This window comes from Ambystoma mexicanum, chromosome 13 (assembly GCF_040938575.1).
Source record: "Ambystoma mexicanum isolate Mex_15411 chromosome 13, UKY_AmexF1_1, whole genome shotgun sequence".
In the NCBI taxonomy this organism is placed as follows: Eukaryota; Metazoa; Chordata; class Amphibia; order Caudata; family Ambystomatidae; genus Ambystoma; species Ambystoma mexicanum.
The window spans coordinates 633,171,146-633,188,768 of NC_090938.1; the positions used below are offsets into that span (position 1 = coordinate 633,171,146).

General features: G+C 46.1%; 1 protein-coding gene across 3 annotated transcripts in view; it reads right to left on the reverse strand.

The window, feature by feature from the left end:
* RARA (retinoic acid receptor alpha) overlaps window positions 1-17,623 on the reverse strand; it is a 513,885-nt gene that overhangs the window by 45,892 nt on the left and 450,370 nt on the right. For all 3 annotated transcript variants that reach the window (XM_069634570.1, XM_069634571.1, XM_069634572.1), the window contains one exon: window positions 1,913-2,054. In XM_069634570.1, coding sequence (XP_069490671.1) covers window positions 1,913-2,054 — 142 coding nt within the window. The remainder of the gene's footprint in view (window positions 1-1,912; window positions 2,055-17,623) is intronic.

Here is a 17,623-nt window from a genome sequence, read left to right on the forward strand (position 1 = left end):
CGATCATTCAACACTCTAAACACCTGAGGTCTGCACACTTTGGATCACCCAGTGTTTTGGACTAGAACTCCCATCAGCCCTAGTCAGCATAGTTAATGGTGAGGAGTCATGGGAGTTGCAGTCTACAACATCTAGAGAGTCACAGGTTGCAGATGCTGTGAAGATCCTAGGTCATCCAACACCCTTCACACATCACTACCCAGTCACCAGTGACACTCACACTGTCCTGGAGAATCGATTTGCAAGGTGTGTTTGGTGACCTGGGGACAGTTGTCACCAGGCATTTCTCACCACGTCAGCGATCCACTGGCCAGCCCATCCCTCAAATGCTCACATTTTACCAGGTCACTCCGTATTCTTCGTTCATCGATTCTAAAGTCACGCAGCATCCCCAAATGTTCCTTATTCAGTGCTCTAGCACCCCACTCCCCAAGTTAACACTGGATCACCAACTACCAGAGCTGCCTTCCTCCAAAAAGAGAGACCCTGAAATATCCAACTCTGCGGGGTGCCCATGATGAACAATGATCATATTTTTGGGGAGGATAGCTTTGGGGCAACGTTTGTCTTGGAAGCAAGACAACGCAGCCGCAACACAGGTTCGAATCCCAATCCCGTGCTTAGAAACCACTGCTGGTATTAAGTGTGTTACAAATGAACAATTAGAATGATATATATTATTTGAAATATTTGCAAGGAACTTGGGGTTGGTCACCCTGAGTTACCTGGGGGCAACCAGACGTGAACTCCCTGCTCACTGTGCTCAGAGAGGCACAGCTTCACCTCACTGATGAGGCCCAACAAGGCTGAAACACGTGTATGGGGTTGCTGTTGGTACTCTTGTTCAGAGAGGAATTGCCATAGCATTTTGGTGCTGGACTGCCCATGTGGGAGGGACAAAGACTGATATGCAAATGGTTATTTATTCCATCTGTGAAAGGTACAGTGAGCAAAAAACGTGTGCTGCAAACTCTCATCTCACAATAGGTTATCATGCCATGTTCTTTCTGGAGAGGAGCGCCTGCTACCTTTTTTTGAAATATTTCAACTATAATTATAGCTCTGGCCTAAGGGTTCAAACTTTATTCTCATGCCTCAAAGCCACGTCGGAATGGTCCATAAAAGGCTCCTAGCAGAGAGTTGTTTTGTCTGCTTGTGTAAAGAGTAAAGGACTCAAAAACACAGCTTTACAGGCATGCAGGAGGTTTAAGGGAAGGTAAATGGGTTACGATTAAATTGCTTTATAACACATTACTGAACTTATAAATGGGATGATTATGGCATTAAGCTCTGCAAAAAAATAATGCATATAATATTAAAGGATGCTAGAACAAGGAATCATCACAGCTGCATCCATGTTATGGTCAAGGTGGCTTACCACATCAGAGACCGGCTTCCCAGACCGTTATCCAACATAGCAGCTTTGTGTTCCTTGACGGGTCTGGCCCCATCGCAATAATGCGCTTCAGCAGTAGCAGCCCAACTCCTCCCACACCTCAATGTGACTATCTTCTGGTGGTGAGTGTGCGTCCAATCAGACTGAAGTGGGTGGAGTAGTTGCTCCGACCCCGCTCACCACACTTGAAATTGCAGTTTTCGTGCTTTCCCGTGAGACTCGCACCTTTCACACATAAATCTGCTAATTGACCCTAACTCTTCCATCCCTGAGTCCGCAAGATACCGCTTATATTTACTGCAGGGTCGCGAAGAACCACTCATGAAGAACCTCTCCGGTCTCAAGCCCCAGGTCACTCAACACCTTGAGAGACAGGCCTCTGTCTTCCAGGGCCTTTGTGGAACCCCATCACACAGCACCACTCAACACCTCTCACGCATCACCTACCGGCCCCAGATCGCTAACCCGCACTGCACCCTAGTTAGATTGGCTGGCTTCTGGACAGGCAGCACTTACACTCTTTGGACATGCCCACTTCGAAGCACTTCTGGAGCCGGCAGTACTGGCAGCGGTTCCGCGTCACCTTGTTGATGATGCACGTCTTGTCGCGGTGGCAGGTGTACACCATGTTCTTCTGAATGCTTCTTCGGAAGAACCCCTAAAATGAGGAAAGATGGGTCGTCAGCCAGGGTGGGAGAGCAGCGGTGGTAGCCCTCTACACCAGAATTTCCAATGGTTCAGGCATCCTGACACTAACACAAACACACAGCGCGCAAAGAAACAGCCTCACAGTTTAATAGCGCTGTAAACCATGCCAACCAATCAATGATCACCCAATTCAACAGTCCTCATTTTATCTGGTTCGCAAGGATGAGAGGCTGAGTCACGCCTGATCTTTTTATCTGGTGAAAGGTGAAAATTACTTGAGAAAATGGTGGTCAATGCCAAGTCTGGGGCAGACAACGTAGACTTAAGAAGGGACATTTTACATGTATTTTCAAAATGAGTAGGAAGAAATACACCTTCTCAAAATGTCACAAAAACAGCACTAGATGAAGGACTACTTACATGTCACAACCTAAGAATAGTTTGATGCAAGGGGGTACATTTTTTAAAGGTTTAATCGAGAAGCACCATCTCACTCACTGTTTAACATACTGTAGTTAACCTTAAAAAACAGATGGCCAACTAATTCTTCAACATTCAAATGACTAATGTGGATACTAAACAGTCCTCAACAACACCAGCAAACATGCAGTAATTAGGACTGGACTTAAAAGAAGGGTTGCAAGTCATTGTAAAATGGGTTTGCCTCGTGGAATGTTCATCTAGCCAAAAGTGGGGAATGCACATCACCACGCACAACACTGGAACTTCTCTGTGCTCCACTTAGCTAAACCACATAGGGCAGCCCTCTGCTAAGGGCCCCAAGGCAAAGGGAAGCTCCCGTAGAAGCAGCCCCAGTCCGAGTTTGACCATGTTTGCCTGGGAAACCTGTGAAGCCTGCTGCTGTCTACTAGCAGCAACTGACAAGGTAAGAGTGATCTGGGTGGGGAATACAGCAACTACTGTATTCCAAAAAGCCCTACTGCCCCTCTCGCCTACCTAACATAGCTTACCAAGGTCTGCTAGCTAGCAAGTAATAGTCCTATCACTGCTGCACTTCAACCGTTAAGTACCATTTCATTAACTCTTGGGTCCCCATCTTAGACGTTTCGGAAAATCTAGGTGTTAATACATTTACTGCGGTATCCCCAATTTAGGCATTTCTCCCTCTATAGAGGTATCCCAAATGTAGGCGTTACTGCATTTACTGTTATGTCCCTATTTTAGGCCTTCGCCCTATAATCATGGTGTCTCAAATCTAGGTGTTATTGTATTTACTGTTGTGCCCCCATTTTAGGCGTTTCTTCCTCTATCCACGTATCCCAAATCTAGATATTACTGCATTTACTGTTGTGCCCCCATTTTTGGCGTTTCTCCCCCTAGCCAGGTATCCCAAATCTAGGTGTTGCTGCATTCACTGTTGCGCCCCCATTTTAGGCGTTCTCCTTCTAATCATGGTGTCTCAAGTCTAGGGGTTGCTGCATTTGTTGTTGTGCCCCCTTTTTGGGCGTTTCTTCCTCTGTCCAGGCATTGCTGCATTTGCTGCTGTATCCCAAATTTGAGCGTTTCTCCGTCTATTCATGGTGTCTCAAATCTAGGTTTTACCCCTCACCCCCCTCATTGTACATCACTCCGCCGTAACTCAGAGGCCCTCTCCCACTGCTCAGGCTGTCAATCTAGGGAGCCCACAGCTGGTGATACCAGCCAATCACGTGGGACCTTGGAAAACAGCATCAAAGATGAACATCATCCAAGTTTAGGTATGAACACCTTGCACCACGTCTGTGGACAGAGACCGCAGGCACAGCCACCCAGCCATTCACCACAGAATGCAACTATGGCTATGCAATCCCGGTCTAGCAGCTTGCATAGCCTTCCACACTGAAACCCCTGACGTACCTCAACACCTCTGCCATTAGTATACAGCGACAACCTACGAAAAATGTCTGTCTAGCTGGGCACACAGAGTCTTGGGCACTTAGATCGCGTAGGCCATCTAATGGGAGAATGAGTGTAGTGTGAGGTGAAAGATCCCAGCAGTGAGCTGGTTAGTGAGGGGAAAACATAGTGGGTGAGGGGAGCGGCGTTAGGGCCAGTAAGAGCCTCACACATAAGCATAGTGTTCTTCCTTGGTTGCGGAAATTACAGTTTGAATTGGAATGTGGTAGGGGCAGATGAACTTCCAGACTAACTTCCAGAACAAGGGTAGTGGTCCCTAAGCAGGAGGCATAGCAGAGCAATCTTACTACTAAAAGTCTATGGATGGCAATTAGGGCACGTATTCAAATGTGGGAGGGGAGGAGGAAAAGTGATGATGTTTCAGCGTAACGGGTGCTCAGCTGTGGGCCCCTACGAGAGAGGAGCAAAAGACCAATCAAGCTTGTAGAATGGTGGTTTTAGGGTGTGCCGCACAAGGATCCCATAACTTCCCTTTTGAGTTACCCTCAGTCCCATGGCAGCTTAACTCATTCAGTTAGTTGAAGAGCCACATCTAGAGCTTTTTCCAGCATGGGAGGCCGTCTTCTTCTATGAACGTTGCTTAGGTAGGTAGTTCGAGTTTCGAAGCCATTAGTGAGAATAAGGATCCTCCCTGATTTTTCCTGCTGAAGCTAGGGACTAGTACTTGGGCGGTGTTACTGGATCTTAGAGTCCTGGATGATGTGTAGACCAGGAATTTCCCTGTGAAGGCAAGCGCTGTCGGCGATGCAGGGGGTTTTGAAATGTATTCTTTTCTTGATGGGGAGCCAGTGGAGAATGTGCACAGCTGGGCTGATGCGTTCAAGGCTTTTCTTCCCAAGAAGCAGTCTGGAAGCAGCATTTTGGACTTCCTAGTTTTTCAGGAGGTATACCAGGAGTCTGAGATAGGGGCTGTTTTTTAACGGCAGCCTTATTAGAAACAGTGATTTCACGGCTATAGCCCCTTAGGTAAAGGCAGCCAAGGCATAATGCGTTGATGCTTGGTCGCGTGCGCTGTTTGGAAAATCAACTTCTATCAATGGGTGTCAAATGCAGCCCAAGCCGCAATACACTTTAGTTCTGTGCTACCTCACAAAGGGGGATGGTATTGGGTATGGACACGTTTGGCAGGCAAAGGGATTGAAGTGGTCTTTGATGATGCCACACTGCAAAACATGAGTTCTGGTTTGGTTGGAACGAGCTTTAGTATGCTTGCTCTCATCTATGTGTCAATGTGTGCCACGCATCTATTTAGGCCTTGTGAGTCTTTTGATAGGTTGCTCTTCAATTGTGTTGTCTGTGTAGCTGTAGCAGGCGATCCCAGCCACCCGGAAGAGGTCCAGCATCAGGGCCATCATGTAAAAAGTGAATCATTGGGGTTCTCAACAACAACGAGAGCATGGCGGAGATCCGAATCCAGTCACAATGGCAGTTTTGCTTCTTCCGGTGAGGAAAGAGGAGATGCAGAATACAGCAGTTCCTTTTATTCCAATGTCTTCTAGTCTCCTTAAAATGATCTTGTGGCTGATGGTGAAGGCTGAAGAGAAGTCTAGCAGGATGAGTGCGCTCTCAGGATTGTCTGCATCCTTCTTTAGCGGGTCCCAGATCAAACTTGGGGCCGATTTTGTACGCCTCTTTGGACCAAATCCATGCTGGGCCTTGTGAAATAGGCTGTTTGTCTCAACGAAATTCTGGCGCTGACAGTATAATGTTTCCAGTATTTTTCTGTTGAAAGCAGTGTTTGAGATAGGGCAGTAGAGGGGAGGGTCATATGGGTCAGCCTTTGGCTTTTTCAGAAGATGTCTGAGAAAATGCAGACTTCAAACATAGTGGAACACTCAAGTACCCTCAAGCCATTGAGGAAGGATAAGGAAGCAGGTGTCAGTGCCGGCTGTCATGTAATAGTTTTGTATATTTTGTAGGGTCCGAGGGTTTTCTGAGGATTGGACTGGGTTCCATTAGTCGATAGTAGGGAATACGTCCTGCACAAAGAAACGGCAAAAGAGACTGGAGAGGTGTTGGTTGGTATAGATGGTGCTGGTTTCTTAGTTGGGTAGGGTGGTGGCGGTGATCTTTCACTATAGAGTTGCTCTTTGATTAGTACAATCTTTTGAGAAGTGAGGAGAAATATTGCTGCAGAGATCCTGTGCCAGAGTTGGGGTTGTGTTTTTTAATTCTTGGATGATCTTAAACACTTCCTCTAGACTGTTGTGCCAAATGTATGCATCAGTACTTTTTCTGGCTGGATTTCTGACCTGTAGAAACCTAGCTGCTGATTGTATGCAAGTTTGCCTGCTCGCACACAGACTTTCTTTCAAATTTTCTCAAATTTCTAATTAAATTTTTTCATGCGGTTTAATTTGGGAGTGAATCATTTAGCAAGTTTCTTCTTCTGCAAGCCTTTAAACCGTTTTTTGGGTCCAATGCTGCCCAACTTTATCCAGCTATGAATGTTGCAGCGTTGTTATCCAGTGTTCTAGTTGGTGGATTCACTGCAATGATCGTAGGGTATCGAGTCATGTATCTTTCCAGGCTTTAGTCAGGGTGATGGGTCCTTTGGATGATTCTGCGAGTGATTTTGCCTCTGTAAAATTGTTAAAGAAATAGCTATGTGATCTCTCCAAGGAAGGTGAATTGGAGACCAAACTGCTGATGTTCTCATTACCGAAACTGCCATCCAGCGTGTGGCCAGCTTTGTGAGTGGGACCCTCGACCATTTGCTTGAGATGTAATGCGCCATGTTTTTCAGCGAGCGGCCTTGTGGTTAGATGGTTTTCTTGTTTGAGCAAGATGCTGAAATCTCTGAGTATTGTGAAGTATCAGTGATACACAGGTAGGCTGGCTACTGCATCTGCAAGTTTGTTGCCGAATGTTGGGCTGAAGGACAATGGTCTGCAAATGAAGACAAAGATTTGTGTTGAGGTGTGAGAAATGGAGCAGATGGGAGCAAGCGATTCACGGTATGCAAATGTATCGATGGAGGGTCTTGAGTCTTTGTACGAACCTCTTTGGAGCAGAGCTATCCATCCTCCACTCCTATTGGCAAGATTTGCACATTTTATCTTGTAACTTTGTGGGGTGCTTTTTTGAATTACTGGTGATTTATCATCGAGCAGCCAGGTTTCTGTGATGATAACAAAGTTACTTCATTTGGAATTTGGAGCGAATGGCGAATATGTCAGACGTCTGTTTGGCGATTGAGCATGCGTTGATCAAGAGGCATCTGGTACCAACCATTCCATTGTGGGTCTTGTCGGTGGAAGGTTTGTGGGGTGGTTCTCAGAGTTGGGCTCGATCTTCCTAGGGTGAGGTAGGTGATTACGGCAGTTGCAAGCTGTCTTTAAATGAAGGGTGTTGTGAAAGGCAGCCTTTGTTGTTGTAGCAAATGGTTGATTGGTGGAATGGCCGAGAGCGAGATTGTTGGGTTCGAGTTGTGTCCTGTTTCTCTGTGCACTGTTTCTATCTAGAGTTGGGTGGGCTGGACATAATATATGGATTTGAAGGTCATTAGTGATCTTTGGATGAGTGAAATGGGTTGCCACCAGGGTTTCTTGGTTGACTGATTCGAAGGAGTTGGGAAAGCAAATTAAATAGTTTTCCTTCCGATTTGCTCTGCTCTAATTCTGGTGTATTGGCGGTTTCTTAGCATGTTGTGACCGAAACAAGGGATTTATGGGAGGGGAAACCATGGGGGAGTGAAGGTGGCCATACTTACCTTTGTATTTGATTAGAGAACCTGAGCAGTAAGCAGTAAGCAGACCCTTAAAACACTTTCTTTTGAAAATGGCAGTAAGAACATTTAGACACTCGTTTTTAAGAATCGCCCTGGACACGGTCAACTGGCGGCAGGATACGGTTAGTCCGATGGGTTTGTAAATAAAAGACTAGGATTGGGACTCTTCCGCAACAGCAACCTCTGAAAGGCAACACGAGGTCTTCAAGAAGGGGTAGTTTAGCTGAGCAAGAAATAACAGAGCAGGGTGAAGACAGAGGTTCAAGTGCCGCCCTCGTGACCCCCACCCGACTAGCAGCCCGAAGGAAGACAAAGGATAGATGCATATGACTCCTAGGCCATTCATCATGATTGTCGATGAAGCACAGATATGAGAAACGTTAGTCACTCAGACAGCGATTCAAACCGTACCCAACTGACAATATGGAGGAGATTGAGTTGTCGTTCCTCGAACAAGTTGACTGACTTTAACCTCGAAAGGCTGATGACGTCATCACTGACATCACAATGTATGTGCACGTGGACATGAAGCATATAGGCATCCATGCACAAAGCTACACAAACACTCAGTGTATTACTGCTAGACATGAAACAAAGGCTTCTGACTCGCACAGATAGAGGACTGACACAGACATGTCCTTTGCTAAGCAGAAACAGCAAGATGCCAAGAATACATATATCCAGCTTGCGCATGCTTAACTGCGTCTAACACGGAAAGCCATAACAATAAAGACGGAAGCCGTAGGTGCACTGAAGTGAATGGGGAAGGCGAGAGACGTCGAATACATGGTCCAGGGTTAGAAATTTTGGGGAGCTGGGAACTATCTAGCTCCTGCTTGTAGGTTAGAAGACCCAGGTTAGCATGACACCAACAGCTCCCAGGAGATACTTTTGGCTCCTGATGCCGAACAAAAACATCTATATAAATGTAACTCTGTGCAGTTGGGACAATCTATAAACATTAGGACACATCTATACAGCATTTAAAGCTTCTTAAAGGGTAATAAATAATGGACAAAATTATATGTTTGCATCTTACGTGGAAGTTAGAATTGTGGAACACTATGTACTAGCTCCTGGGTCCTGAGTGGTAGCTCCTGGTCACTGGTTAATGTGGGATACCCAGGAGCTGCGTTTAGCTCCTGCTTATCCAGGCTTAATTTTGAACCCTGCATGGAGAAGCTGCCAGCGTGATGCAGCTAAAGGCAGACAGACAGAGCGTCCAGCACAGACACGGGGCACATTCTAGCCAAGCAAGAGCAGAGACAGAATGTTTTCAGTGTACCAAGGCGATAGGACACCTGCAACGAACATAGCCTCAAATCCTTATAATTACAAGCATAAGAACTCAATTTCATGGTTCCTACACACATGACCTGGAAGAACAGGACAATGCCTATTCACACGGGGTAGATGGAGGAAAGCTGTTGCCACTGAACCAGAGGTAGAAAGATACAATTACTACACAGCTTTAAAGCCGGATGTACGCTCTCAGGGCTTAAGCGATCAGAGATGGGAACATACAGCACCTTAGTGAGCGTTCCCATTGCCTTGAAAAGGTTCACTCAGCCTGGTAGCTGTCCAAGGTCCCAAGGCTGGAAAGACACGTTCTGTCCAATCCTTATCTACCTTTCACATTAAGGCACACTATGTTTTAGGGGCCAATAATTTCCCCGTTGACCTGCAACTTTGTATTAGTTATATTTGGAGGTTGTCCTAGGAGGAGTCACCAGATATGGCGATCCAAAAACCAAACTAACCCCGATGTGTTACATATATAGTTTTCCTAAACTGACCAATCCCCTTTCCCGATAGGTTTTGGGGGATGCAACTTGTCCTTGTGACGTCATGTATGGTTACAACGGTGCGTCACACGCGTGGAGGACGAGAGCTCTGGAAATGACATGCTATTCCAGTGTGATCCCTGTCATTTTGTTTGGTAATAAAGACAGTAAACTTTACCCTATGGTTGAGTCTTCCATTCTTGCGGCAGGGATTTTGTTGGGACCCAAGGACCCTCTTGCTGGCAATCGGGGTAGCTGTTATGAGTGCCCCTGCCGCTCTTTTACAAGAGTGGAAGTTGACCTATAATAAAACAGAGAAGAATCTACGATGACGAGCAACAAAAGGGGATCCTGATCCAAGATGGCCTATAATAAACACAGAGAACGATCAAAGGTGGTTCATATTAAAGTAGAGCATGATCCACGATGGTTAGCAACAAAGCAGAACTAGATTCAAAATAACCCGCAATAAACATGGAAAAGGATCAATGACAACTGTCATAAATATCCTGGTACAAGATGTTCAGTAATAAACAGCCTGATCAGAGACAGTCAGTCATAGTCTGATCCAAGACAAAGAGGGATGCCGAGTCAAGATTATGAGTAACACACTTCAGACTGATCAAAGAGACCACAATTTACATAGACTGATCCAAGATGGCAAGCAATCAAAACACGAGACAAATAAATAATGGTGAGCAAATAACAGACAAAGCCAAGATGGCCATCAAACAATACAAATACATGTCTGAGATACTGATCAACCAAAGTAGAGGCTGGCCATTAAGGACAGCAAGCGACTGCAGACACTGACTCCAAGGTGGTCAGCAAATACAGCAGATTAACCCAATATCACCAGAAGAAACCAATGAAAATAATCATAAGCGATAGACATTAGCCCACACAGAACCTTATCCAAATGGTCAACAACCAAAGTGAAAAGGCAAAAGATTGGTGGCAATCAAAGCAGTGGTAAAAGTGTAAAGTAGGAGGTGTAAAAATGTAAAGTTGCAGGCTATTATTGGGCATAAGAAGTCCCTTGCCACCTCAGTTCTCTACATGAAGAGAACACCATGTTCTACTCGCCACAAGTCAATTATCGCTCACCAAGGATTAGTGGTGAGTGCACATTTTGAGGCTCGAAAACAGTCAAAAAAAGACCACAAAGAAACTAAAGACTGATCCAAAATGGCCACCTAACGCATAAATTGGATTAAGAGTATCACACAAAAACGGATTGAAAATGGTGAGCTGCCAACTTAGAGACTGGTCGAAGGCTGCCAGCAATCAGCTGATAGACTTGCCCAATACTAACAGCAACAGAGGCAGAGAATGATCCAGGACTGGCGGCAAACCAAAGCAGAGACTGGCTTCGAGCCAGCAACCACTGTATTTACTGGTTAACCAGAGATGGTTTGTGATCAAAGAAGAAACTGATTAAAAGATTGTCATTCTGCAAAGTGGAAACACTGGCCCAAGATGGTCGGTCTGCATAGGCCCCTGGTGAGAAAATGTAACTATGAGGACCCAAAGATTATTATTGTAACCCCAGCTTTTCCTGTACTTCAGAATATAGCCCAGTCCAACTGAGGCCTTTTGTTAGGTGGGCTAGAAGGCTATTAGCATCCAGGCAAGACAGACGCCCATTTGTTTATGTTTTCCAAAATGGGAAAGATGACAAGGCAGTGGGTCGGTGAGAAAGATAACTCAGGCAGCTCTCCCAGCAACACCCCTGACACTCGTCCCCTGTGCCAAGAGCCCATGTCATCTTTCTTATTTTCATGCCAACATCTTAACGGGGCAACACCACACTTTGCCCGACTTTTCTCTCTAGCCACACAACCAGTTTACCTTTTCCAGTTTCTTTTCTCAGAGTTACACTTCATTTTAAAACGTAATTAGGCACTTTTTTCTTCTGAGACCAGATGCTGCAAGAAACATTCTCTGCAGGTGGTTCATATTATCCTGGCACTTCCGAGTAAAACTCTGCATACATATTTTTTGGGGGCTGGGTCGGGCCATAGCAGTCAGTCAAGTTTTCATCGATATTCCAACTGAATGACCTACAAATCATTATGGGATTCATATAGTGGGCAGATTTAGACAGACAGACAGACACACACACACACGCGCGAGGTCAACCCGCAGCTAATTGCACAGGGGACAAAAGTGGGCAATATGTACAACACAAAGAAAGGCAATCCCTATGAATTTGGCAAAATGGCAATATTTCAGTTTGTTAAAAACCCTTCACAGGACTGCAAAAGTATAACATATGGATATTTATTCAAAAAATTAATTATTCTTGAGAGATTGTAAAAAGTCAAACACTTTAGTAAAGAAGTTCATCCTAAAAAAGGGCGCATAAGATGAAGATGCACATTCCAAGAGTTGTTACCCATAAACTCCCCCAATGTGGGATTAGTCTTGCAGGAGACGCTACAATCCAACCACCACCCACACTAACACGTGCTGAACAAAAGTACATTGGTAAAGAACAACGAACAAGAGAGCTGAGCATCCAACCAGCTCCCCTGTCTGGTGTACACATCCAGCATGCGCTATTATTCGTGAAACACTCCCCGCCATTACTCTGCAGCACTTAGCGACAGTGATTTTAACATCACTGTAGGCTACAGATTGCTTCAAATGGGATTCCCTAAAGACAAGTATCTGGTCGAGTTGATGCCTGGTTAGTTCATGCCAACTCGAGTTTCGGCCAGCTGTGGGAGAAAGCCCAGGGTCACATACGGCCTTCTTCAGGGCAGAAAGGGGAAAGCATGAGTGGTGATCAAGGTTTACTTCTGAAGCATCCTTTGTCCCCAACTGCCTTAACAACATGCAGCAAGTAGACAAGGGGCTTGTCGATAATGTTGCCTCCACATGGTCATTTGAATAAACAAAAAAATTGCTCCTCATTCCATGATGAGCACTTGTATAGGTGTGGTGAACACAGAAGCCCCCGCCCCAGCATTCGCATACGCTTGAGAATCCGGACGGTGCAAACGACCCTCGGTAACAGTCTACGTAGAATCTCCCAAAAGACGTAACGAGACGAAAGACTGCCCCCAACACCACCAGCGGGATTCCCACAAAAACATTGCCAGTGGTATTTGAAACAACCCTGAATTTGACCGACCGTCAATCTGGATCTTTTCGGCCCAACTTGTTATGACCCCCTACATCATGGGCGTGCAACCTTTGGCTCTCCGGATATATTGGACTACAAATCCCATCAGCTCTAGCCAGAACAGTCAATGATGAGAGAGCATAGGATGTGTAGTCCAAAACGTCTGCGGAGCCAAAGGTTACAGACCCCTGCCCAATAAAACTTTCTCTGCAAAATATTCAAGGTGCTTGAATATCCCCCCCTGTGTCTTTACAAACATCAATGTCTTTAAATGTGTACCTGTCTCTATCCCATGGTGAAATACCAACACACCCGCCTCAGGAGATGACGCTCGGCATTAAGGAGGTACTTGCAATAAAAGCACCAGCAGAGAACACAGAGGGCGCCATGCAGACCATGACAGGGCCCTCACCTTGCACAATCTCAGAAGCCCCAACGTGCAGCTGGTAAAATGAAGGACCAGAAACTTGCTTGGCCTTCTCCATGGAAAGGCAAATGGTGGTATAGCTGGAATACAAGCGTGAAAGCCAGAGGTTTCCACATAGTAAGGGCAGGGTGCAAAATGTTCACTCGCAACTAGCCACTGGCTCGTGATAATGGACTCTTGGCAAGTAAGAAATGTCATGTCTGTATTTGTGGAATTGAGGGAGCAGGTAACTTGCAATTGCTGGATAGTAGCTTGCAACTTGAAATGTTAACCCCTGGCAAGGGTAGTGCTGGTGCTATCGAGCCAGTTGCATCTCTGGCCATGAGGCACGCGACACTCACTGTCCCTCCGGCCTTGCAGATGCACGAGCAAATCTCAGGATTCTACACAGCTTGTGGATCTATAAAAGATTCATACTGCAGGAACATTCAAGGTCTCCAATAGGCTTGCCGTTGCGGAGGAGCTACCCTCTCCTCAAACCTCTGACATTCTCCACGAAGAGCGGAACAGTTTGACCGCCCCTTCCATGTAAAACGCTGCTATCCCCAAGAGTGGACCCTTAGATAAGGCTGGCAACTTGCCATGTGCCTTGCTAAATACCAACGGTACTAATGCAGGAAAGCTCGCGCGTGCGTATGCTATTTGTGGCGGGCTTTCTATTTGCAGCCGTCCCGGAGGGTCGTCCGTCTGCCCTAGAGCAGAAGTAAAGTGGGGGCGGGAGGAAAACATGGAACAAGGCATCAACTCTAAAAGCCTATGGCGATAAACATGCACTTTAATGATGGAATGCCTGCCTAGAGCCTCGTCCCCCCTCCCACCCCCCCCCCCCGGGACCGCTACAGACACAGCTGAATACTGAGTATGTTATCTTGCATTTGTATAGCGCCTACGGTCATACTTGATGGCATCAAAGCGGGTTTTTACCTGTCAGAGAGGCAAAGGAGGAGTATGATCGAACATTCAGCAGTGCTAGGGTCTTACCTTGCACTGCTGAATGTTCTATATTACAGAGTACCCCGCTTACCAGTGCAGGTGCATCCAGCTTTTGCAAACACCCCTGTGCACAGGCGGTCCGCAGTGGCCTCACTTGTGCAGTTTCTCAAACTGTTGTTATGGGGTTTTACACAATTGTCCGCTCTCATTTGTATTGTCTCTAGGTGGTTTCTGGCCCTAAAAAAGAGGGAGGCTGGGTTTCGCCAGTGAAAAATGAGGTAACATGCGAGATAGCTTTGCTATTGTGTTGATGCATGCATGTCATAAGTACCTGGGGACTGTGTGCAGGAAGAGCACTCGAGGTATCTGTATATGGGGGGACCCGGTGTGATGTGGTGGTTGGAGAGGTGTAGCAATCTAATATTGTAAGTGTGCTGTAGGGTTGGTGTCATTGCTGTGTGCAGGTGGCTTAGTTGGAATGCGCACTGCACGCCTGAAAGACCATATGTAAATCGGGATTGGTCCCCACCCCAAAAGGGGCAGGCCAGCCCGAACTGCTTGGTCACATCCCTTCTGCAAGAGTCCAGAAGCATCCCCAGGCATGTTTCAGGCCCATTGGGCATCATCAGTGAGGAGTAGCTTGGGTCTCTATGCCCAGCAGGCACAGGGCCCACTTCGGGGCATACATGTCCCGTTCAAAAGAGGCGATGGCTGGAAGGTTTAGAATTCAGCTTAACCTCTGGCATCGCTCTGGGCAACCCTCCAGACCATCGTTATTCGTCTGCCTTTGTTCTACCCGTTGGCTGTGTTTCTCACAACATTGTGTACGAGCACTGTACCTGCAAGATTTGTGTTTAGCAAATAAACCAGTTGCAAGTCAGCACAGTGTGGCAGTGTTCTAGTTAATTCATATGGGTTATAAATTCAACCACTAGACCCTGTGGGCGTTTCATCTAACGCCAACCCTGAAATACCATACACGTAATGTTGGTCATAACAAGTATCAAGTGTGTCACTGCTTGGCATTACCACACCATACTAATCTATGCCTAAATTATGTCACACAAATACGTTGTAAAATATCTCCCATATTTGCATGTGAGGTTATTTGGCACACCAAAAAGTGCCTATTCTTTATAGCCTGTCATATTTCCATCATATCATATACAATGGGTGCCGATATGTTCTTGCGAGTCTCCAAGTCTTGAACGTACATTTACAAAAACCACAGGCCATATTTATAGCCTCAAGCTGTATTTACTGCTGGTATGTGTGCTTTCAATTTAAAATGAGGGGAAATAGCAGTACCATTATACTGTTGTTGCTTAACATAAGTCTTAACATACTCTGAGTACTTTATTATGAAATGAGTACTTTTCAAGTCACCTTTATAGCACTTCTATCTCTTTCTTGCACTGCCTTAGTGATGCGCGTCTCTATCGCGCCCCTGTTGCTGCACCAGATCTTTACATTACATCATTGGGGCTCCGACCCTGCACCCCCCCTCTTGGTGGGAACAGTATTTATTTGATGGGGGGGGCACTTTACTCTGTTGCCTTTCTTCCCCCTTATACCAGGCGTCTCCACACTCCTCAGCCCCTTATTTCCACTGACATTGTCCGCCAGCCCCCTACCTTCCTGTCGGACTCCATTACCGCCTCAGCCCTACCCCCATTCCTGCACCGTCATTTGCGATGTGGTACATTTAATTCATTACTTTTTGTCTTTACTTTTACATTTTTATAGAGCGCTACATGCCCGTAGGACTCAGAGCGGACAAAAAAAGGACAAATCACCAGAGATCCAAAGGTTCATAGGTGGAGGATGCAGTGAGGTCAGGCACAGGGAAAATTCCTCTTCTGAATTAAAGAGGAGTGTCTTGATGGTCTTTTTGAAAACTGTCAAAGAAGAGAGGGATCTCGAGGCGGATGGGAGTGGCATCCATTCCCGAGGTGTCTGAATTTCAAAGCTTTTGCCTCCAAACTTTTTTTAAGACCGAAACGAGGTTGGTGCAGTATATTGAGGTCATTAGAGCGCAAATCTCTTGTGGGCTGTTGGAAGGAAATCATCCCCCCCCGCCCCCTCCCCAAGTACTGTGGGGCCGCAGAGTTCTGGCATTTGTGAGTGAGGGATAGAATCTTATGCCCGATTCTCTGTTTAACTGGAAGTCAGTGTAACCTTTTTCTGAAATTCGATACATGGTCATTCTTAGCCAATCCACAAATTGTCCTGATGGCACCATTCTGCATGGTCTGTAGACAGGAAAGATTGGATTGAGATGTGCCGATGAGCAGGCTATTGCAATAATCTAACTGCGAGTTAACTAATGAAGTGGACAGAAGGGGTCTGTTTTTTGTGGTGAAATAGGGCCTAATCTGGTGGAGTAGTTTAATAACAAAGTCGCAGGAGGAGCAAACACTAGAAACGTGTTGTTTCATTGACAACTCGGAATCCAGCATGACACCTAAGGTTTTCACTAATTTGCTGACAGGGTTCCGGTTGCTCATGATGGAGAAATGGGAGTACCTGGAGTCAATTTTCTTTCAACGAGGACCTGAAGCGAAAATAGGCTCAGTCTTCTCATAGTTCAATGCAAGTGATTTGCAGGCCAACCAAGTTTGAATTTCAGTATAGATGTTATTCATGGTCTTGACGTCGGGTGTAAATGTCGGTCACCTCGAAAATGACCTGGGTGTCAACTGCATAGTTAACGTATTGGACACCCAGTCCGTCAAGAGGATCGAGTAGTGGTCTCATGTATATGTTAAATAGGGTAGGAGACAAGCAAGATCCCTGTGGAACTCCACACATTGAGGAAATGGGAGAGGCTTCAGCTGTCTCGAAAGGCCACCCTTGATGTTCTAGGGCAAAGGAGAAGTAGAATAGAGGAAGAGAAGGACAAAGGGGCGGGGCAAACATGAAGGAGAAGAACTAAGTAAAAGGAGAGAGACTAGGACTAAAACAAAGCACCAGAGACTGGGACTCAATAGAAGGACTAACGAGAGGGGCCAAAAACGTAGGACAAAGGAGAAGACAGACAAAGGAGGAGCACTAGGACAAAGGACTAAGGAATAGGGGCTAGGACTCAATAGAAGGAACAAGGATAGGGGACTAGGACACAATAGAAGGAACAAGGATAGGGGCTGAATATTTAGGATGAAGAAGGACAAAAAGAAGCAGAAGGAAAGGGACAAAGGAGAAGGTGGATAAAGGAGAAGGATTAAGGACTAGGATGAAGCACCAAAGACTAGCATGGTTGTGAGTTTGATCATGGCTGTAGCGAGAACCCAGCAGTGAGGAGGAAGATGACAGAGTAAGGCCCATCCTAGGCAGCAGGTGCTTTGCCTGAATTAAAACGCGGGCTTGTATTATGGTCATTGCATTGACGAGGACTGCACTAGGACCTCAGTTTATTGTATGGCCCAACCCTTTTTTCTGACCGATTGGTTGTAGGGCCAGAACATGTGCTTTGAACCGCCAGCCTGTAGTATGGACCAGAGGCGTAGCCGGGGTTGTCCAACAAGTTGACCCTGAAGCTAATGTAGTTGGTCCCACCGCAGTGACATTAACATCTGTAAAGGCCCACTAAGCTACTGGTATGGGGCCGGAACGCAGTAAGACAATGATAACCCTACAGTCTGCGTTTCACAGGATCTGA